We start from the raw sequence: 24,316 nt of genomic DNA, 5'->3' as shown, positions 1-24,316 counted from the left end.
TTTTTGAAAGTGGGAGAAAACCAGAGAACCTGGAAGAACCCCCATGTGAAGACAGTGAGAACATGCAAAACTCTGCACATACAGTAACCCGAGCTCAGGATTAAATCCAGGACACGTGATCTGTGAGGCAGCAATGCTACTGGAACAGCTACTGGTACAGCTACCCACTGCACTAGTGTGTCATTAATTATACAACAGTTAGTTCTGGCCCACTAATTTGATTGGATTGATTGGAGTGGCGTTCCAAGAGTGCTTATATTTAATATAACCGCACTGGGACATATCACTCTGCTTGGCTGTGTTCACCAGATAAAATTCCAAATCTAGCAACAGTCCCAGTACGCTCTACTACAGTATAGTTAGCGACATCATCGTAGATATGACAAACTGTAACTCATCATGCCCATTGTCTTGTTTTGATGGTTTTTGTACTGTCTTGTGCCGTCTGCCGTAACCGCACTCTTGCTCATGCGATATTGCTTAATTACAATTGTGTTTACTAAAATAGAATCAAGCGGATAAACTGAGAGCAGTGAAGAACTTCTGACAGACCAAAAAAAGCCATGGATGGCTTTTTCTTTTCTTACTGAGAAAGGAAATTAGACAAACAGAGTTACCAACACTTATGAATATGCATATGATACACCATAAGCAGAAATAAGCACTTACCGCAATGTCGGAGACGCTACAAAAACATGGTTTGCTTACAGAGAATGTTATCAGAACACACAGTAATGTATTTCAAGAGATGGTTTGCCTATAACATGTAAGGAATAAAACACTGTGTGCTGTTGTAGTAAAATACTGAGTGACGGGGTGGTCTGATGAAGCAAAGTTACTATTACTATTACTTAAAATTGATTATTTTTCTATAACAGCATGTCCTGAAATGTTTTATTCCTCTTATACCACAGTAACTTACCAATGATGTACATATAATATTATGGAACATTCCTGTTTTCACTAAATTATAGAATTTATAAACAGTTATTTGCTTCACCAGCCTCTCTTTTTTGTCTCTCTTATGCAGTTACAGTAAGTAATGTTCGTTCCCAAAACTGTTAAATAAATGTTAAATAACAACACAATTTTTTTTATCTATTTATTACTATGTTTAGATTATGTGGAGCGTCTGCCATACAGGTTTCTCTGAATGAGCTGTTAGAATGAACGCATTAATAAACCTGTGATTTGCTGCTGCACTACTGTCATCAATCAACACCTCCTGACCAATCAAAATGCAGAATTTAACAGTGCTGTGCAATAAAATACAATAATAAGGTTCCTGAAAAAATCTTGGAAACAAATTTGTCTAAAATAATGATCACTCACACAATAGTCCTAATTAGACATTATTGAAATGTTTGTGTTCCTAAACCCTAATTTTCATTAAATATTGTGCTGACCTAAAATGGTTAGCTAGTGAAAGTTTTCTTTTCTGAACATAACATTGTCTAGTTTTTGTAAGAATGCTTGATGCAACATTAGTAGTTTTAAGAATGTATTCTGCAATCTAGCTAAATGAAACATGAGCTCTTTATACACAGCAGAATCTCTGTAAAAAGTTCACACAACATTGATATGAGCTTTGTTTTTTATTTGGTGAAATTCAGAACCACCAAATAACTAAATGTTTCACAGTCAAAATGTGGGCTTGTAGAGGAATCTCAGATAGGTATAACAGTATATCTCTATCTATCTATCTACCTATATATACTGCATTTATACTGGCCATTATACTGATGCTCAATGGAGTGTAATCTTAAAAGTCAGATTGACCTCATTGTTACCTAATTTAATGGTAACACTTCCTGAATTTCTTTTTGAATGCACCTTTACTGTATAAACCTCACAACATGCACACTGGTACAAAATGGAGTTAGGAAGTTTGAGAGAAATACCTCATCTGAAGCCCCACCTTCTGCCTTGTTAATTTCCTATAAATGCTTTCCTATTGCTTCTTGTGGCTGAGTTCATACACCGCCACGTTTCGTACCACATACGTCTCCTCACTAACATTTCTCAAGTCTTAGCTAACCACACTAGCAGGTGACAAGTCGCTTGTGTCGCTTATAGTTTGTCCCTTGTTGATGTGTTTAAGTTTGATTTGCAAGTAATGTTTGTTTTACACTTCTCTTGCCAGAGGTACCAACAATGCTACTTCCTTCCAAGCTTTATATTTCTTAATAATGTCTCTATGCACATTTAATGAGAAGTTGTACATGACAGGACAAGATGAAAAGAAGCTTTTCTTCCATTTTTGCAAGTAAAACAGTAAAAGGGAACTAATTGCAGAAAGGAACTAAAGTTGTGAGTGGGGAAGTGAAGAAACATCGAACCACACTCACCACAGGATTGGTCAGCGGAATCATTAGGACCAATCTTTTGGATTTGTCGCTTTACAGCGTCATACCTAATATGCATTAGAAAAATCTCAGTTTAATTGTGCTCTGTGTTGCACATATACATAGGAAATGAATGACCACTTGTCGCTTTGTCACTTGCTAGTGTGAACATAGGTTATGACTCTTCAAGCTCTTAGAGATGAGTTCTTCCCCTCTCATAAAAGTTCCACAGTCACTGTCCATAGCATAGCTGAATGTGCATCTGAGCTCCCAAACTATTAAAAATGTCATGGTTAAATAAATAGACTATGTGTTTGTCAATAAATTTGGGCTTTTTGTATGGATTAATTGGAGCATAGCTTCTGTTAGAGAACTGACAACCTTGAAAGCACTGTAATTGCGAGCGATGTGGGAAATCCATCCGATAAACCCGACACAAATGATGTGTCACAATTTAACAGCCATGTTCATCCGGTTCCCACACAAATGTAGGTACACATAACCCAAGGCTTATCTGGCTCCAGACAGTAGCGAGAATCAGGCCTCGGATGTGTCGAGGCTATATGTTTGTTTAACTTGGCTAATGTCATGCTTCATGAGACCTCTGTGAGCTCCACCACATGTTTTGTCCTTGTGGATATGGAGCTAAGATTGACATTGGTGATAACACAGCAGTCCTTCACCAGCATGATTTCTGAAGGAATTTCATTGATAATCTGATCAGGAAGTCGGGCAGGAACAGTGCACTCTAGATCTGAGCATGAGTTCCAGTGTCTATCTGTGCAATGAATTTCCTTTACAATTTTATTACTTTTCCCAGGACTGCAGTCGTTCACTTTGCCATTAGTCATATTGGTGAAGGATGACTCGATGACACTAATCCTGGTGGAGGTGGTGCTGCTGGCCAGCCCGTCATGCCGCCTGAGGAAATGCTGCCGAATAATCCTGCGAAACGTTAATCTGAAGTCTCGGATGCGGTAGGCGTAAATGAAGGGGTTCACCACTGAGTTTGCGTGTGAGAGAATAATGGCGAGGTACATTATCCAGAGCGGTGGGCGTGGGCATTTCGGACAGAACAATGTGAAGCAGTTGATGATGTGCAGAGGAAGCCAACAGATAGCGAACAGTCCGACGATGATGGCGAGAGACTTTGCGGCGTGGACCTCCCTCTGCAGCGTCGAGCGAGTCGATGAGGATGCGGATGATCCCTCACTATGACTGTATGATGTCTTGTGCTCCATCTGCCTGAGCTGCCGTCGAGCTGCCATGAAGATCCGAGCGTAGATTACCAACATGGCCACCAACGGCATGAGGACACAGACGAAGAAGTTGAAGTAAACCATGTAGTCCATCGTGACCACTCTCTCAAACAGGCACTCAGTCATGCCAGCGGGACACGAGCTGTTGGTGAAGTTGGTGCTGTTCATGTGCCAGCCGAGCATCGGTGTCAGGCCAATGATCACAGACAAGATCCAGCACAGACAGATGATGCCTTTTGCTCGCAGATTTGTCACCAGGCTGTTGTATCTGAAACACACACACACACACACACACACAATCAGAAAACAACACTGCTACAGTTTATGCCTAAACTATTAAAGAAAACTACTGCAAATTATAAAATGTGAAAAATATTGCTTTTATATCATATACTAAAAACCAAAATAGAATTACATCACTCTATCATATAACAAATCAAATGACCTAATATGAAAAAAATGAAGTAGGAACCCTTGACTACTGAAAAAACAGGCAAGGAACCCTTTTTCTTAGTGAGTATGTATGTATGTATGTATGTATCTATCTATCTGCCTATCTATCAATTTTTAAATGATCATATTTATTGTGTCATTTTCCTAGTGTATTTTACAGTACGTTACAGTACGACACAGTAGTTTATTATAAAATACATGTATTATAAAATACAAGCAATATAAAGTATATTCAGATTCCACTTTTCTATATGTTGTAAATAAATTTTAAACACTGTTTTAATAATGATTTTTTATTAACAGGAATTATTTGGACTACAGTCTTTACAGCATTTATGTACAGTTAAACAGATAACAGAACAGTTTGCTCTGCCTCGTCTTTTGACAGAAGAGTGCACAACATGGTGCAGGAGTTTGGAGAAATCAAATGGTCTGGTAATGCTTTCTGTCTATCTGATAAACAGAAGACAGCAACGAGGTGTTACTGTGCAGCAATGCCGCTACACCCGCTAATCCTGGGGTGTCTGTAACACACTGCTGTTTGTACACGACAAGAGACAGTTGTTAAAAATTACACCATTATTGCTGGGACCCTTCATTCTGATCAGTGCGTAGAACAGCCAGCTGTGCTGCATACATCTTCTCCCAAATGGCCTTTGCTGGCAACTACTCACATAATCTAGATTCTCGATGGGGACTCTGAGATCTTCTTCCCAGGGGAGAGCAGCACAGAGGTTCATTTAAACTGACAGTCACACATTCAAGAGTGTTCAGAGCCTGAGAAACAGCAGAACCTCACCCAATCAACACCTCCTGTAGCAGTAACACTTGACCTGAACACCTGAACTGCATGACCTTCACTGACTTCTACAGAAATTCTCCTCACTCACAGGAACAACTCGACCCCAAAGAACCTGGGTTACCTCAAGATCAGTTAATCCTGCGTTCTCAGGCAGTACATGTTTCAGGCTTCTGAAAGCCTGCAAATTTCAGGATATGCTCAGAACAGGATGGACCAGTAAAAGGATAAATATAGCGATCGAATGGATTCTTCAAATTTTCCTCTGCGGTAATCCTTAAAGCTTTTATATAGAACCCTACACCAGAGAGGGCTCCAAGTAGAACCCCATTAAGAAGCTAAGAGTCTCGGACAACCTCTCCTTAGAATCGAAGCTCCTGCCAATTACCCTGTCCCACCCCTTTACACTACTGCCCAATCGGTATGGAGTTGGTGATCTGTTTTGATGTTTGTTTCAAAATTCTCCTCACTCACAGGAACAATTCAACCCAAAAACAAAATCTCCAAATGTATTCATTCAGTCAAGAAGTTTTTAGTTTACTTTTTTTTTACGTTTACTTTTTAAGTTTTCAACCCTAGCTACGACGCTAAATTAGCTAACAAGTAATGGAAGATTTTAGCTACCAGGTTAGTATAACTGTTTTCAACTGTCACAAATGGTGAGCAGAGACAGATGCAAATGTAGTTAATAATCTTAAAACCTTATCATTTTCCCAAACAGTTCTTTCCTAAAAATGGTCTCTTGTTACTACAGATATTGTCTAAAGTAAAGAATAGATACAACACAATAAAGGTATATATTATATTTATTTCATTTTTATTCCATTTACTCTAGTTACACATTACCTCTGCTGATGTACTACTTTACCAAATAATTTACATTTTAATCATATCCACAGTACACACACACATAAACTTTAGACACTGTTGTGTGTGAAAATCCCAGGACATCAGCAGTATCTGAAATACTCAAACCAGCCCATCTGGCACATCTGGCAACATCCCTGCCACCTTTAAAGTCACAGAAATCACATTATGATGTTCAATATGAACACTAACTGAAGCTCTTGACGTCTTTCTGCATGATTTTATGCATTGTGTTGCTGCTACATGATTGGCTGATTGAATAACTGCATAAATGAGCAGGTGTTCCTGCTCATTCCTGCTCATAAAAGTACAGGTGTTCCTATTAAAGTGGACGGTGAGTATACGTACGTAATAAACCATGCAATTATTATTTGCTTAAAATATTTCCGCTTAAATATTTGACTCACATATCACTGACATAACCTAAAGTACGCAAAACCTTCCAAAGACCACTCAAACCAAAGCAGCAAGTCCAATACAGCCAAATCCTGTGAAAAAAACTGCAGACCTGGCAACCCTACCTTTCACGCTCAAAGCCCAGAACATCTTCCCAATTTTATTGATGATGTTTAGGATTTGTGTCATTTACACTCACAGCCTTCAATTTTTTTAATTGCACTTTTTGTTATGCAATTAAATGAGCATGATGTTGGTTTATGGTTCTATGTTAAACTATGGTTCTTCACCAGAAGAACAAACCAAAGAAACCTTAAAGGTGCTACACCTAACCTTTATTTCTAACAATGCATGGTTTTCAGCATTAACATGTTATAAAAATATGCCAGTTTAATATGTTTACACATTATTTTAAAATAAAACTAGTGCTGCAATGCTCAATAGGCAGTTTAAGAACATGTTCTAGGTATGAATAATCACAGCTGCTGTTCATGAATTTGACTAAAGTAGCAGAGTGACACAGCAAAAAAAACCTCAACCACAGGATGTATTATCTCATTATTATCTTGTTGCCCTGTTAGCATTTGAACAAGAAATGAAGCAAGTAATCAGAGCAACAATTTGTCCTTTGTGTTTATCAGCTATTTTCAATAAAGAGATAGTATGGAGTCAGTCTCAGTTCCTGGGTGCACAAGCAAACACACACACACAGAGACACATGTGCAAAATGTGGAAATGCAGATACAACTATGCAAATATACTAAACAGGAAATGTCTAAAGAGCACATGGTTTGATTCTAATTTTAATTCAGGAAACCACAATGCAATTATTTTTCAATTCTATATGCAATTTTTTTCTTTACTACATTGCCTACATTGTGACCACTCACTGCTTTTCCAAAACAATTATCATTCATTCTGATAAATAACAATTCCATCAGCACTGTTAGAACAAATGTCACTCAAATTTTAATATTATTTACATATTCAAAAAGCAAAAAATTAAATCTAGATTGGAATGTGTAAGATCTACTTTTAGTGACCTAAAGTAGGATTATTAAAACGCATGTTTTCTAAACTTTTTGGGCTAAAGACTTTTGATGTAGAAATGGTTCAGAATAAATCTATCCAAAAAATCCTTTAATACCATCAAACCAAACAAGCCTGACCAGCTAGAACCAGCCTGCATGTGTCCAAAACACCTCTAATACCATAAAACCAAACTGGCATAACCAGGTAGAACCAGCCTGACCAACCCCACTTGTCAATCCAACCAGCTCGAACCAGCTTGTAAGTGTCCAAAGCCCCTCTAATACCATCATAACAAACAGACCTGACAAACCCAGAACCAGCGTGGACAGCTAGAAGTAGTCTGACAAGCCAGTACCAATCTAAACAACTGGAACCAGCCTGACCATCAAAACCAAACAATCCTGACCAGCTAGAACCAGTATGTAAGTGTCCAACATCCCACTAAAACCATCAAACAAGATATGCTTGACCAGCAAGAATTAGCTTTACGTAAAACCAGCTAGAACCAACCTGTTAGTGATCGAAACCCTCTAATACTAACAGAACAAACAGGCCTGACAAGCTAAAACCAGCCTGGTCAGTTAGAACCAGACTGTAAGTGTCTAAAACTCCTCTAAAACCACCAAAAAAAACCCAGCTTGATTGGCTGAGGGAGGTAACCAGCGAAAACCAGCTATCTGTTCCAGACTGTTTTTTTTCAGCAGGGAATAGCCAGTTGCTTCAAGATAATGTGATAGCCTAGCTTATCCTATGACCTAGCGTGTCATTTTTGGTGCACTTTATTTTCACGTATTTTTAAATTATGTATAAAGTTATAATTAAATGTAAAGAACTAATCATGTGTTCTAAAAGTGATATCACATATACAGTCAGGACCATAAATATTTGGACACTGATAAAGGAATTGTTAGTTTAGCTGTCTAGCACAGTATATTGGAAGTGAAATTAAAAATTCAAAGTGCAGACTATCAGCTTTAATTTGAGGTTATTTCCATCCAAATCGGGCGAACGGTGTGGAAATTACAGCACTTTTTATATGTGGTCCCCCCTTTTAAGAGACCAAAAGTAACAGGACAAACTAACAATCATAAGTTAAATTGTCATTTTTAATACTTGGTTGCACATCCTTTGCAGTCAATGACTGCCTGAAGTCTGGAAACCATAGATATCACCAGACACTGGGTTTCTTTCCTGGTGATGCTCTGCCAGGCCTTTACTGCAGCTGTCTTCAGTTCCTGCTTGTTCTTGGGGTGTTTTGCCGTCTGTTTCGCCTTTAGCCAGTGAGATGCATGCTCAGTTGGATTCAGGCCAGGTGCTTGACTTGGCCATTGCAGAACATTCCACTTCTTTGCCTTAAAAAAGTCTTGGGTTGCTTTCAAAGTATGCTTCGGGTCATTCTCCATCTGCACCGTGAAGCGCCGTCCAATGGGTTTTGAAGCATTGGCTGAATCTGACCAGATAATATAACCCTTCAGAATTCATCCTGCTGCTTTTGTCAGCAGTCACATCATCAATAAATACAAGGGAACCAGTTCAATTGGCAGCCAGGGTTGCAATGATATATTGTGCACTATGCATCGCGATGCAAATATGTGACGATGTGCATTAAGGAAATATGCAATATCAACAATCTATTAATTATGCATGTAATGCAATTGCACTGTTTGAACACCAGAAGTCCCAGTCTGCACAACTCATAGACTTAAAATATATAGAGACCGCACTGGTCTCGTGAGCGCATTCGCTCATGAAGAGACAGGGATCAACTGCATTATACGTTATACAGTTACACGACCACGTCATAGCAGTTAAAAAGAACTCTTAAGTAGCTTTCAAACAACACCATCCCACACCTCTGTGATCTACGATGCCTGAGAACGAGGCAGTGGAAATCGTGCATTTTAGCCAACTTTGGAGCTCTATTTTGTTACAGAGCTCAGACACTTTGTTTTTTATTTTATTTTATGTAATTTATTTATTTATTTATTTATTTATTTTTAAGATATGGTGAACCTGTAGTACATTTTGTTTAAAATATCAAACCTCTGTACATAGCAATATTTTATTTTAGCTTCATACAGACAAAAAAGCACATTGTTTTGCATTGTTTTTTTACACAGAAATCAAAAGAAGTCTTTTCAGTCATAATTGTTCTTCATTCAAATTTTGTTCAGATTTTCTGAGAAACGAATTGAATTGAATCATATGTGCAATATGTTGAATCAAATCGAATCGTGACCGGGGTGTATCTTTACATACCTATTGGCAGCAGTCTTTTAAGGTCAACATGCTTTGGATCATGCCCACACGATAATATACAAGGTCAATATGCTTCAGATCATGAGTAGTTCCTTCTCTTCTCCATACTCTTCCTAACATTCTGGTACAAGTTGATTTTTGTCTCATTTGTCCATAGGATGTTGTTCCAGAATTGCACTTTTTTAGATGTTTTTGGCAAACTCTGATTAGTCTTCCTGTTTTTGATGCTTACCAATGATATTTACATCTTGTGGTAAACCCTCTGTATTTACTCTGGTGAAGATTTATCTTGATTGTTGACACAGATATGCCTACCTCCTGCAGGGTGTTCTTGAGCTGGCCAACTATTATGAAGAAGTTTTTCTGAAAGAATTCTTCTGTCATTTACCAGTGGTCTTACGTGCCTTTTGGTGTTCTTGAGCTCACCTATGCATTCATTCTTTTTAAGAATGTACCAAATAGTTGCTTTTGCCACATCTAATGTTTTCTCTATCTCTCTGGTGGGTTTGTTTTGATTTTCAGCCTAATGATGGCCTGCTTCCCTAGCAGTGACAGCTCTGGACTTTATATTGAGAGTTAACAACAACAGATTCCAAATGCAAATGTCACACTTGAAATCAACTCCAGACCTTTTATCTGCTTACTTGTAAGTTACCTGAAATAAGGAGGGAATAACACACACAAAAACAGCTGAACAGCCAATTCTCCAATTACTTTTGGTCTGTTAGAACAAAAAAAGGGGAACACAAAGTGCTGTAATTCCTATGCCATTCACCCAATTTGGGTGTACATACCCTCAAATTAAAGCTGACAGTCTCCACTTTTAGGCCATCATTAATATTAATTGTCAACTCCTATATACTGTGGTAGACAGCTAAAATAACAAAAATGTTGTCCATGTCCAAATATTTAAGTACTTGTAGTTCATTTCCAACATTTTATACTTTTAATCAACTTACACTTGTCATTAAATAAAAGACTACGTTATAATGACGGATGTTTACATGGATAGTGGGGCACTGAAGAAATGTAATCAATGTAATCAAGCTGAATGTCAGCAAATAGAAAGAAAATAATGTTGCTTTGTGATTCCCTGATGAGTGTCTTGTGTTATGAATTAATAAAAAAAATATAACTGCAACTTCAAGACAAGAGGAAGCAACAAGAATCTCACCTGAGCGGGATCTTGATGGCAATGTAGCGGTCGACTGCGATGGCCAGCAAGCTGAAGATGGAACTCTGCGTGAGCACGAGGACAAAGCAGGCAATGAACAGGCAGCCGTGGAAGTGACTGCAAAAGCCTGTGCTGATAACGATGGCAAAGGGGATGGCGAGGAGGCCCACGGCCACATCGGCCACCGCCAGGGACACCACGAAGTAGTTAGTGATGCTCTGGAGATTGCTGTTGAGGCTGACGGCCCAGCACACCAGCACGTTTCCAGCCACGGCCAGCGCAGCAATCAGCAGCTCCAGGCTGATGTAGAAGGCAATTGCGCTGCTATCCATGCCAGCTGCTTTATGGCGGGTGTGGTGTGGGACTGAAAGATCGCAGTGGCACTCATCGCTGGGCCACAGAGCTCCAGGCTCAAGGGTGAGGACAGTCTGAATAGAAGGGCTGAAGAGACTTCAACCCTCCCTCCCTATACTATGCATGCTGTTTCCTTTACACCAGTGTTGTTAGTTCTCCTGACTTGATCTTCACTCTTGTTTTCCAGCCTTCCTGTTCCTTTTTTTTCTCCCAGACTGACGTCGAGAAACAGACGCTTCAAGAGAAGGTCACTAAACCCTGCAGACAGAACAATCACATCTGGAAGATCAGCCTTACTCCAAGGGTCAAAAAAGCAATGATTCTCTGAAACAGAAGGTCATTTTCCCACCATCCCAATCCAGACCATCCTAAAGGCCAACAATACAGATGTATTTTAAGACACAAATATTTTTTTGAAATATCTGCAGTTTATCATAAGACCAGGAAGTGTGCATTTGACCTCTGCGGCAGTAGTGCTATTATTGGCTTAGCAATGCAAAAAATGATTCTTTTATGCTCACATTCACATGAATCTGTTTGGCACTGCTGTCCTGAACTCTGAAATGACTCAGGCTTTCTCCTCACACCATAAATCATTGAATTACACAATGCACCGTTGTTCCTGTTACTCGATTATGTCCTCAAAACAAATAGCTAATGTCCTCTGATATCTCATTTGTGCTTCTCTCCCTTTGATTTCAAAACCCAGCCTCAATCACAGAGAGACATGCTGTGATGATAATGCCCTTTATCTGCTCTAGGTAAAAAAAAAAAAAAAGAAAAAAGGAAAAAAAAAACGACAAAAAGAGAAAAACAAATAGAAATGCTGATAGGTTTGTCACTGTGCTTTGACCCCTGTGAGGTCATTTAAAATCTATTTTTAGCTTTACAAAAAAAAAAAAGAAAAAAAAAAGGTAACCGATTCAGTCACAGAAAAGCTATGATTAAGATCAGACCTGTTTTATTTCACACTGTTTTTGACACACAATCGTTTGTGTTGAGTGTTAAGCCGTTTGCATGCTTTCAGCTTCCTGAGTTGAAAGGGGACTTTCCAGACATTAGTTTTACCAATTTATTCTTCAGAAAAGCGCATAAGAGGAAACCTATGTAAGGTAGATTAACACAGACCTGGGTTTTCTGCTTCTTTATTGCAGTTTACTGGGTGCTAGTGCTACACATTAAACAAACTATTCCAGAAAAGTATCTGAATACAGAAACATATTAAAGCTTAATGTGCGAATTTAAGCACTGATGGACAGAAGGCTCTTTAAGACCCTAATGTTAAATGTTGCTTAAAGTGCTCTATTAAACCAGTCAATTCTGTAGATACACAGTCATAGATGGGGAAAGTGTTAAGTGTAACATATACAAGTGTGTAATTAGAGCTCAAACTCTTGCACCTTTTCCAATAAAATTTACATCCTTACCCACTTTTCTCTTTTCTCCATTTCACTTAGACATGCTCCTAACTTTTATTTTGTGTCTTTAGAACAAATTGAGTGATTAAGGTTAATCACATTTCATTACATTTCACTTAAAGAGAAGTGCATTAGGTGCATGATAACTTATTACTTTACATTTAGATCTTAATACTAATAGTGTTATAAAACAAAACATACTTCTGAGTATAATAAATATTCAGGGCTATTCATATTAGGTCCAAGGTAAAATTAGTATACTAACTGCAATACATTTTGATCAAGTATTTATCAAACAATTGTAAGTATAGTGTAACTGAGAACAGATTTTAAAGCACCTTTATTTAAATATATATTTACTTAATAAAACTGTTTATACTTAAGTCTTACCCTTGCTTCAGTGGATAATCTCACCTGGATATTGTAGATTTGTACATAAGAACTGCTGTAATGTAATAATAAAGCCTGTGCACTAAACTCAGGACTCTTATTCTCATTCTGCTCATACTGAACATCCTTTAAGCACACGTAATACTGTTTATCTGCTCTCTTCTACACCTGTACACTATTTATAGTCACTCTGTCTGGTGTCACCCAGAAGAGGATGGCTTTCCTTTTGAGTCAGGTTCCTCTCCAGGTTTCTTCCTGATATCATCTCAAGCAGTTGTTCCTCTCTACTGTTATCTCTAGCTTACTCATTAGAGATCAAAATCCACGCCCAGATTTCTATAAAGCTGCTTTGTGAAAATGTCTACTGTTAAAAAAGTGATAGGAGTAAAACTGAATTAAAATGAATTGATTTAACTGTGCGGTAATTTAAATGTGTCTTTAATGTGGTTTACTGACATGACTCCTGAAACAAGCCAACGACTTGTTTAACCAGCAAAAGTATGTCAAAAAAAATTCTTACAAATGTATATTTTGTCCCAATTTTGGCCGAAGCAAGTAAGAATTAACACATAGATGGTATATAAAGCAGTAAATTTTATGTATACATTTATTTACACTATACTGTATGTAGTTACTGCACTCACATTAGGTAAATACATATTAAAAATCCACTAAAGTGCACTATATTTTTATAAGGGACACTTATTTGCTGAATTCTGACTGACAGTCCAGATCGGAGATGCATTATTTTCTCTTAAACTGGTCAGTGGATGGGTTTTTTTCTTCTGTTTTGTTCTGATAAGTGAGTGAACATTTATTAAAGGAAGCACCACAGCACAGATCTGACAATCAAAATTACCACAAGAGATAAATATGGCACGATGATGGTAGCAACATTTCTGAGTCACACACACACACGCACATTCAGATGAACCGCAAAACAACACTGACGACCTTATCTAAACTCTAATTTTCAGCTCAACTCTGAAATTCTGTGCTCGAGCCAATTTTGAGATTAACCCAGATTCTAAATTCTCTTGAAAAGCTTAAAGGAAAAGTTTGGATGAAAAGTGAAACCTTCACAATGGTTCCTTTACCCCAAATGTATTCAATCAGCTGAGACATGTTTAGTTTACTTCTTTAATGCACTGGAGCTATGGAGCTAATGTAGCTAACAAATTCATGTGCATTTCAAATAAAAAATTGTGGAAAAAAGTAGCGACTGTGTGCAGCATATTTACATGTAAGTTCAAAGTGGAACATTATCATCATTTCATTATCATCACTTCCTGCTCTAGGATAAAATTCTGCCTCAGGGAGGCGGGGCCTAGTTGAGTGGAGGCATACCGAAAAGACACTGTAGACATTTCATTTCGAGCAGGGCTATTCTTTTTGAAATGGCGGACAGATTTTGGACCTAAACACAATCATGTTTGATCCAGAATCATCTTTTGAGTCGAAATGACATGATTAAACATTAACATGGCACTGAAGATTATCACTTGGATTATATATCATTATATTCAGCATATATGTGTATGTTTGGACATATTCTGTAGGACATGTGAGGAGACGCTTCCATAATTCTATTTCTCCAACCCTGGACGTGTGAACAACAGGACTGTGGCTCCAGTACGATCAGTATATTGGGATGGGATCCCCTATAACAGTCTGCTGAACTATAAAAAAAATTTAACTCTTAAAATATTGTATATAAACTGAGTGAGCCATCTCCACTGTCTGTTGGCATTTTTTGAAGAAAAAAACTGAGAGATTTTCCCGCCATAGCAACCCCTCCTTTTTTTTACATTGCTGGCTCCCCAAGGAACATTTTTATCCTTGATGCTACAAAGACCTGATGAATCAGTTCTCATCATAAAAGTTTATGTCATGTGAAACACAAATGCTTAAAGCACCTTCCATTGAAGCATTCTTCAGGCAACCAAATCGGGCTTTTTATTTAATTGCTCCTAAGCCACGGTTCTCAAAGTGCAGTCTGTGATGTATATGCAGGGCTTATGTGATGGTATTGTTTTTTAAATTATTTATTTATTTTATTAATCACAATACAGTGGTGGAGATTATTATCAACTACTAACAAGTTATGGTTACTATTTAATTATCATAGTTGAAAGGTGTTAATCTAAAACTCTAAAATAACTACAGATCATGTATAAATAGTGTTAACTTTAGTCTAACTGAAATTTGAAAATTAAAACCAGGAAGTGATGTTAATATGATAAACAGTGTTTTAAATCAAACATCTGGATGAGAGGAAAGTGCAGGAATAAAAAAAAGGATACTAGCTAATGGCTTGAATATTTTAATATGATGGTACATTTTTCATTTTTCATTTAATTTTGAAAATTAAATCCGAGCTGTGGTCACAAGGGGGCTCCTGGAAATTCTTTTAATCTCTGGTTGCATAACGTTTGAGAACCTGTTCTCCAAAATTTTCTGTTGCTCAGCGTCCATCTGTCTGACTTTTGCAGTCTCGGCAATTGATCCCTTGCCTCTGGAACTCCCTAACAGTCTGTCTTTATGACTTGCGTCTCATAACCTCTCTGGTTTCTCCTGGCATGCCTTTGTCCTTCTTGTCTTTGACTCGGAATGTGGTACCAGTCTGCACTATAGCTGGACAGTGAGGTGGGATCTCTTTTATACCATCATCCATGTTTATCTTACCTGGTGGAGTGAAAGTCATGGTACAACAGCTTCTGACCCTTAAACGAGCTGAATGAGGAAACTCATGAAGGTTTTTTTTTTTAAGGTGAAAAAAGGTACTGGGTTTCCTCCCCAAGCAGTGTATTATTATTATTATTATTGCTTATTATTATTATTATTATTAAAAGAACCCATCACAAATGAAGAGGTCTACCTCTTTGCAGGTCTAGCTAGAATTAGAATAGCTTCTTTCCTCTATACAGATCTACTTCACCTTTTTGAAGTCCACTTCATCAGCTGATCCCTGAAACTGCAGCTGAACACACACAGGGTTTTCTTGATGAACCTCCAGAATCATCACACAGACAGAAACTAGACGGTAAGTCTCTGTAAACCTGATCAATAAAAGGCATCATGATCGCACTGAGTGATAAACACACTTACTCACCTCCGTGTTCACAACCTGAGTGGAGAAGAAGCTGTGAGTTTGCTCCAGCAAAAATTAAATTAATTAATTAAAAAAATCTATCGGAAACTGTTCAAGTTCATCCAGCATCCACAGGGTGTAGAAATCCATAACGATGCGTTACATTAATTTCACACAGAGCTCTCCTCTGAGCTAAATCCCGCGTAGCCTGAACTTCTTCGGGCGCGCGCGTTTCTGTGTGTGTGTGAGTGATTGAGTGAGTGCGCGCGCGTTTCTGTGTGTGTGTGTGTGTGTGTGTGTGTGTGTGTTCGTGCGCGCGCGCCCGTGCGTTTGTCGGTGTGCGTGTACGTGTGTGTGTGTTTCAAAAGCTGTATTTCATAGGCTGTGTCCCAAACCGCATACTCCCCCCACTACATGCTGTATTATGTCAAAACAGTAGTTGTGTGTTCCTCACAGCTCACACACACCCAAACCCGCAGCCTGCAGGCGCACTTCTCTCCACATGCTGTTTTTTTTTTTAATTAGTATTGTTATTAAATAGTATCTGACAAACCTTCAAACACAAAAGGAAGTAGTGGAACTGGAGGAAGCATTAGTAATAATCAGTAACCTGCTTGGCTTTGTTGAAACTGTGATCACAGCAGGGGATTAGTGCACTATAGTGTGCGGTTTGGAGCGCAGCCGCAGGGCGCAGGGCGCACAGCACCGTGCGACTCTTTCCCTCTTTAATCCATCACTGCGTCAGGAAGCACTGTACCAGACTGTACGCGTTTTTTGAGTAAAACTGCTTTGCCTCGTGGCTGTAGTGTGACATTTCCTGTTTCAGAAGCCTGCGGTTTGGCACGTAGCCGGTGCGCCTGAACCCTGTGTGCTGTAGTGCCGAGTCTCCTGCTTATTGATCACACTGTGGATCTGAAGCACTTCATTAGATCTTTAGCACAGCCTGCTCACAGTTCATCATCACTGATTAAGACTGTACTGGACTGTCGGCGCGTGCGGTTTATAGCTGCTTAATCGTCCTCTCGATAATGAACCGATACCGAACCGATACCGAGAATCGATACTGAGAGCTGCGGTTAATAGAATGAGACCTGTCGGAGGAAATGTGCACTGTGAGCATCCTGAACAGCTCCTGATCACGTTTTTCGGATGCTTTTGCAAAGGTTTTGATGAATCTCTTTCTCCAAGAAATATTACTAGCCAGTAGTTATAAACATGATTTTCAAAACTAGTTTAATTTCTTTAGTTTCCATTAGATTTGTTTCGTTGCTGCTTTAGTTTTAGTCATTTAGATTTAGAGCTGTACTTAATGTTTGTTTAAAACTCACTTTGCATGGTTTAAACAGTTATTATTCATGTAGCCTACATTTTAAATGTCATATTTAATTTCTCCAAACGCATTGTATTTTGTTTGCTTATTATTCATTTTAAATTCTTTTATTTTTTTTCATTAAGCCAAGCTTTTTTTTTATACTAATTTTAATACATGGACCTTTACAGTGTTTATTCTCCAGGGATCAAAACTGAACTACCAAGGCACTTTGGGTAAAAAACAAATAAATTAAATTGTAAAAAGAGCCATCTGTGCTGGTTCAGTTTTTGAAATATTATAATGAATATATTTCAGTGTAAGTCTATAGCTGAGAGTGACGTCACAGTGCATTAAACTCAAACCAACAATTAAACCAAATTATTATCATTCATTTGTGGTGCTTTGATGCAGAAAAATAGTTTGTGTCCATTTAATGTTTATGTTACATATTAAGATAATTTACAACTGACTTATACTAATATATACTGCTATAATATTTCAAAACAAAACTGCTATAAAGGATCATTTTTACAGCACAAATCAGCAAAAATTAAATGTGTAAATTTGTATTAAATTTGATAGTGTTACTGCTGATTTAAAAATGAATGAAAGTAAATAGGAAGTTGGTGACACAGCAGAGCATCCACAGAGACCCCCACACAGGTAAAAATGTAGTTTCCTTATTAAATAAAACCTGTGACGTCACCTTAGTTCAGCTATTAAGGTATTGTCATGCATTCGGGTCCGATTTCAATACGGTTCAGCAAGAAAACGTCACTTGCTTATGTAGGGGATGAGCTCATGATTTACTTGTGTGTGTCCTTGGTTTCACCCACACACCATAGTTAATGTGAACCTGCCGAATATTTGTGTGTGTGTGTGTGTGTGTGTGTGGTGACATGAGATGGTGTAACCCTCAGGACCATTAACAATGGAGCCACTGATGGTGAGAGTAATGATTTATTGGTATTAGACTCAGACTTCCAGGAATGTTTTTAAAAAAAAAAAAACAAAAACAAAAAAAAACCTTAACAATAAATTCACATAGAAATCCTGTAACTGATAATGATCACAAAGCAAATAAAACATCCACAGCATCCCTACTTTTGAAATGAAGAGGAAAACTTGGTCAAGTTTATACTTAGCAGAAGCTCCTTGATTTGAAAGGACAAGAGAATGGAGTTTAAAAAATAAAAAAATTTATACAATGCAATCAAAACAACATCCACAAGAAATTAAAATTCTGACAAACATAAACATCTGTGAAATCTTGGCAAACATGACTTTTTGAATACGGATTTTCTTTTATAAAATAAAAGTATTTTATTTTACATTATTTTATTTTTCAGCAGCTGTTTAACTGGCCAAATTAACAATGTTGGTCTAAACAGCAGCTGATCCTGTAAGAGGATTTGTGGTGAAACAGGACAACGGTTTAACATGACAGCAGCTTTGGGGGAGAAAGAGGAAGGGGGGGGGGGGGGGGGGGGGGGGGGGGGGGAAACACAACAGCTTTCACTCAAGGCACTATCTTTTAAGGAATAAAGTATCAATTGTGCCTTTTTATTTAGAGGTTTAAGATAACTGAAATGTCAGGAAAAAAAAAAAAAATAAATGCACTTCAGATTCTTTAATATACAATAAAAACATTATGTGTAGGTGTTAACAAAGGCAATAAATCTCTTAATTCAAAGATTTTTCATACGGCAAAACACAAATTGGTTAGAAATGATTTCTTTATAATACAGTATTTAACGCAGTGCAGTGTCAACATCAGAGCGAGCAGATATTTGAGCTTAGAAAATTTTCTGCGTGTGTGGAGCAAATTCACATTTTACTTCAGCATACAGTCCTATCGTGTGCTTTTTACGCAGTCCTAAGAGGAACGTGCTGGAGAACTTGGCCTTGTCGTCTCCATAATAAAGCATTCAGCACTTCTTAGGCACCAAGTGAGCAAGTGATCGTCAGTGGAGCTTGAATAAAAGCATAAACCAGCTCTGAGTTTCAGTCTTTTCAGTTCTACTCACCTGAAACTCCTTCACATTAACACACAAAAGCTGAGACGGAGAAGGTGAGAGACTCGTTAAACTACCACTCCGCTGTTTTTAACCAGCATACATTATGACTGATTATAATTATAAAAATAACAATATAGTTTTATAGTTATGGCCTGCCATTAAATAAAGAAGCTACACAGCGCTGCCTGATTAAAGAGGAATAGTAGCTTATAATGAGTGACATAACGAGTAGACCTGCATAGCTGTGACTGTAAAAGAAGTCCTTCAGCTTGAGTGTGACAAGGTGTCTATGTAACATAGCACTTTAGCACATGGACACGAGGGATTAGAGAGAGAGAGAGATGGTTCCGAGTCAGGTCTCAAAATACTTATAGATAGAGGTGACATATGTCATCACACTCTGCCAGTCAGGTCTTTCTGTGTGGACCATCTCACTGATATCCTGAGAGACAGAGAGAGAGAGAGAGAGAGAGAGAGAGAGAGAGAGAGTGAAAAAAAAGAGTTAATACTGATGTGCAGTGGTAGAAATACAAAGGACATTTAAGTGAAAGTTTGGGGATGTTGGTTAAAATGTCCACACTTAAATACAGTTAATTATTTAAAAGGAAATTATTTAAACTGAAATTAGAATCTGGACATGTTTTTATCCCCCAACATGATCTAACTGTACCAAATTTCTATGACCTACAAATTTATATGAAAAGTTACAAAAATTTGGGTTGTGGGTGGGTGTAGGGGTGGGGTTTGGCTAGACTTTGTGTGGGTGGGTGTAGGGGAGGGGTTTGGATAGACTTAGGCGTGGGGCTAGAGCGGAGTTGTGGGCGGGGTTACGGATGGAATTAGAGAAAAGAATTTTTAAACTTCAATTGCATGAATTCAGATGAAATGCACACCTCTATTTTACATGACATCAGTATGTTTTCTTTTTTGTGGTTTTCTCCCCATCAACCAACTCTCACAACAGCTAACAACAGGAAGGGTGAAGGTTAACACACACTTCCTCCGAAACATGTGAAGTCGGCCAGCAGCATCTCTCTGAACTGCTGCTTCACAGGGCGATGTAACACACTCTGAGGAAAGCACTATCCGCCCTCTTCCACATACATGAGCTCACAGATGCACGCGATTGGCTGATGTCGCTTTCCCTGTCTGCCTGAAAGCACAGTCAGTCTTGCTCCATCAGCTCCCAGCCTGGGAGCACTGTCAGGCTGTGGCACTGTCAGGATTCAAATTTGCAATCGGCCAACAGTAAGGCTAACACTTTTCTGCTGCACCACTCAGGACCTTAGTGTGTTTTTTTCTAAATTAAAATAACCTTAACATATGAGGATTGAGAGTAACAGGTAGCCCTTTTGCAAAAAGGATTCATTGTAATTTTAAATAGTAATAAATATATTTAATAAAAAAGGTTAAATTAATACAAACATGACTGATTAAAATATTAAAACTTTTCTGTAAACTGTAATGAGTAGATGGAAGGTGCAAATAAAAATATATGGAAAAAACACTTTTTTTTTATTTCTGGAAAATGAGTTATTGTGGAAAAGTATGAAGGATTCATTTAAAATGAACTCACAAGTGTAGATTTGATCCCCACACTTTCTGCTGCCTGGAAGGCCAACGTGAAATTTCTTCTCTGAGAAACACACGAAACACATATATTTATCAGATACAGCAAAGCAGGAAATCTGTGTGTGTGTGTGTGTGTGTGTGTGTGTTAGAGACGATACCTTGTCCTGGCTGTTGAGCTCCTGGTACGGGATGTGAGCTGGCAGGTACGTGTGCAGCACAGCACAGAAAGCCAGACCATCGTTCCAACTGCTGCTAAAATTAGTGATGTCTATATTCTGAGGAAAAAAACAGATTTTGATGAGTTTACTTTACTTCTTCATTAGTACAAACAAGACTGTTTACATTATACTCTAGACTGGAGCCTGATTCAGACATGTACTGACATACAAATCTGGTAAAGCCTTGAAAAGCTTTAAAAAAATTAATTTAAAAAAATCTATTCTAAACAAAACAGTAGCTTCTGGTAACTGATTTTCTTTTAAAACAACAACAACAATAATATAATAATAAGCATTATATAAGTACCATTCATACATTTAAAATGTAAGTGTGCTATGGGAAAGTGTCTCACATCCTGGTTGCCTGGCAACCGTGATCTTACATCTTTAAGCCCTTGGATGTTGAGTGTAATGTCTTTTATGACTTGTAAAAATCACACATTCTATTTGAACATGTCACAGAGACAGCATGAATGTGTATTGTGTATCATGAGAGTGTGTGTGTGTGTGTGTGTGTGTGTGTGTGTGTGTTTTCAGCTGGTTCCAGAATAGCTCTAATAAAGACATTAGACTTCTAGCTACAGGTCTCAGTAAAATCACCATAAATCACACACATGCAGCATCAATAATGTGAAGCTGCTCTTTTACAGAGCCACTGGTGCAGTGTGTGTATGTGTGCGTGCGTGTGTGTGCTCATCTCTCTGAGCTGAATATTTCTAAATGACATCAAGCGCCCTGGTTACATTTTGTTTTTAATCAGCACTGTTGATGAAAGTTTTAAGAATTTTTTTTTTTTATAAATGATTAACAGAATTAAGAATGTTTATTATAAATGATTAACTCATCCTTCAGCTGGTCTTATAAAGGGCTGGTTTAAAGTTCTGGAATCATTTCAGTTTGTCAGAAAAATACAGAGCCACTGAGGTAACATGTTGGTGATGAGTCTTAAACTGGATTTTTTTTTTTTTTTTTTAATTTTTGGAACTAAGAGCATCAGCCCCACCAACAGTCACAGAACAGTATGAAGAAACGAGCCTGTGTCTGATTTCTTTCTAGCACAAACTGTAGCTTCATGCAGCCTATCAGTGAGTCGTGTCAGGTGATTACACAGAGTGACCCGCCCCCTGGATTTGCTCTCTATTTTGGCTGATATTTTTCAGACACGTCATCAGCAGTCATTGAGAATAGCACATGAAATACAGTCATGTTTAATAAAACGGAACAAAGTGGATTACTTTCTTGATCGCTGATTTTTTTTTGAAAAAATGCCTTTGGATGAGAAACTAAAAGTAGATAGTCTGAGCACACAATCAATCCTAAGTTAGTCTGTCCAATCAATCCTAAGTTTAGTGTAGCTTGAATGAAAGAGTGAGTTAATGGAGTGCAGCTTTTCTGTTTATTGTTCACAGCTTGAAAGGCTTGACTTATACAGTTAGTGTGCTCCTATGTGTATGTGTACTAGTTACACACCTCTATAATGAGACCCTGTGCTAAAAGGCTCAACAATAATTGTTTCATAATAGTAACACTATTACTGACATTACTGATAGGTAGTAAAACTTTTGATCAGTTGGTCGGTTCTTTTTCCCTATAATATAAAGAGATATTTATACCACAGAATAAAGCAGATATTTAATATGAGAGAATGAATGCAGTAAACAAATTTTGCAGTGCCGCATCAGCTCCAACAAACTCTCATGCTCAGGACTGCGCACTCACTTGTCCCGTGGGATCTCGGTCCTTATACAAACTCAGATGACCAAAATATGGTTTTATATTCAAAAGTGATTTATGCGTGACGTGTCATGGATATGTAGCTCAGTGCTTTATTGTTAGTTGTTAATGTTCCAGGTCCATGAAGTGCATCACATTTAAAAAAAAAAAAAAAAAAAAAAAAAAAAAAGAGCTGTAAGTGTGTGGAAAAAAAGTGTGCTGTAAGTGTGTGGAAAAAAGTGTGCTGTAAGTGTGTGGAAAAAAGTGTGCTGTGGCATCCTCAAACCCTCTTCCAACAGAATACACACAACAGAGGCAGAGAGAGAGACAGAGTGCTCAGGTGAACTCCGATCGTGTGGACATGACATGAAACGAGAACTCTCACAGACTCCTGTTTAAAGGCAAACACCAGTAAAGATTTGGAGCTTGACAGGAAATAAAAACACAGTAAAAAAATATGAACAGACTCGGGGATTAATCAAATCCAGCCATAAACATTTAACAAGCAATAAACTCAAAGTGCTGTAATATACTTCCCTCTTTGAATCGAATGAAAATAATAAACTGACATTCAGAACAGGAAATAAACTTTTCTCTCCACCATGTACATATCGCTTATGAAATCCACATGGAAAATATTAACATTTTCAACTTATTACATTGTAAAATGCAAAATGTAAGACACATGACATGTTCTTTCTTTAAAAAAATGTAAGTGTGATTTTTGCTTTTCATTGTCAATTTTCAGTGTTTTGGATGTTTAGTGTATCATTTGTATGCTTCCAGAACATGTAACATTAAATAGCTAATTACTGATCAATTTTTTTATACTTTTACTCCAGCTCCATTAAAGACACTACATAAATTCCATGATCTCCTTTCCATTTTGAATAGAATATTTATTTCATAAATCATGCCGTTCCTTTTATTAAACGCTCCAAACTTCAGGATGAAAGATTTGCAGTGTCTCTGGGATTCTGTTGTTTAATGATGTCATGCTTACTGAAAATGTTTTCTCAAAGGCTACATTTGCATAACAAGCTTCACTACACAATTCAGATTTTTTTTTTTGCTCAGATTGGCTCTGTCTATATTAACAGTTCACACGCCTAACTGTATTCATTATATACACATACATACATACATACACACACACACACACACACACACACACACACACACACACATATATATATATACACATACATATATCTGTCTTTCACCTGTTCCCTGAAATGCCATGCACACGCACACTGATATCCATTTGGCATGATTCAACAAAAAAATGTCATATTTGTGAGATAATCTATCATAGTAGAAGCAAGAAATGAATGCACTAATAACCCAAGCGTGCATCTCAGTTTGCCCTGGAGGACAGTGAACAGCTTGTCAGCAGTACATGATCAGGCCGAGAAGGCAAAAAAAAAAAAAAAAAAAAAAACCCAGATGGTTAGCTTTTGCTGGCATTGCTGCGAGAGGAGCCAGCAAAGAGTATTTATATGAGGGAGTACTTTTTCTCTCTTTTTTTGCCATTGTAGCCGCATTCATTTTTTTTTTTTTTTTTTTTTAAGATTTCTTGGGAAACAGTTTCAAACACTGGTCGGTTTCAGCAGCAATTAATTCATTTCCCTAAACATATTTAATAA

The 24,316-nt window shown here is 37.8% G+C and overlaps 2 protein-coding genes across 4 annotated transcripts in view; both read right to left on the bottom strand.

The window, feature by feature from the left end:
- Positions 1-1,582: 1,582 nt before the first annotated feature.
- Positions 1,583-17,665, bottom strand: adora2ab (adenosine A2a receptor b). 3 transcript variants are annotated; one of them, XM_026940885.3, is made up of 4 exons: positions 15,859-17,665; positions 15,685-15,756; positions 10,585-11,196; positions 1,583-3,872 (listed from the first exon to the last, which is right to left on the bottom strand). In XM_026940885.3, the coding sequence occupies exons 3-4, from the start codon at positions 10,914-10,916 to the stop codon at positions 2,939-2,941; spliced, it is 1,266 nt and encodes a 421-aa protein (XP_026796686.1). In that variant the 5' UTR covers positions 10,917-11,196; positions 15,685-15,756; positions 15,859-17,665; the 3' UTR covers positions 1,583-2,938. The 3 variants fall into 3 exon arrangements, with proteins under 3 accessions (XP_026796686.1, XP_026796687.1, XP_026796688.1); XM_026940886.3 differs by having other exon boundaries at positions 15,685-15,726; XM_026940887.3 differs by lacking the exon at positions 15,685-15,756.
- A 976-nt stretch (positions 17,666-18,641) lies between these two features.
- Positions 18,642-24,316, bottom strand: part of specc1lb (sperm antigen with calponin homology and coiled-coil domains 1-like b) — a 26,679-nt gene continuing 21,004 nt past the window's right edge. The window contains exons 13-15 of the mRNA XM_026941233.3: positions 20,898-21,014; positions 20,744-20,803; positions 18,642-19,609 (exon numbers count right to left, since the gene is read on the bottom strand). Of these exons, the coding sequence (XP_026797034.2) occupies positions 19,520-19,609; positions 20,744-20,803; positions 20,898-21,014 (267 nt within the window). The 3' untranslated portion in view covers positions 18,642-19,519. The remainder of the gene's footprint in view (positions 19,610-20,743; positions 20,804-20,897; positions 21,015-24,316) is intronic.

This window comes from Pangasianodon hypophthalmus, chromosome 15 (assembly GCF_027358585.1).
Source record: "Pangasianodon hypophthalmus isolate fPanHyp1 chromosome 15, fPanHyp1.pri, whole genome shotgun sequence".
NCBI lineage: Eukaryota > Metazoa > Chordata > Actinopteri > Siluriformes > Pangasiidae > Pangasianodon > Pangasianodon hypophthalmus.
This window is presented reverse-complemented; position numbering and strand designations above follow the sequence as displayed.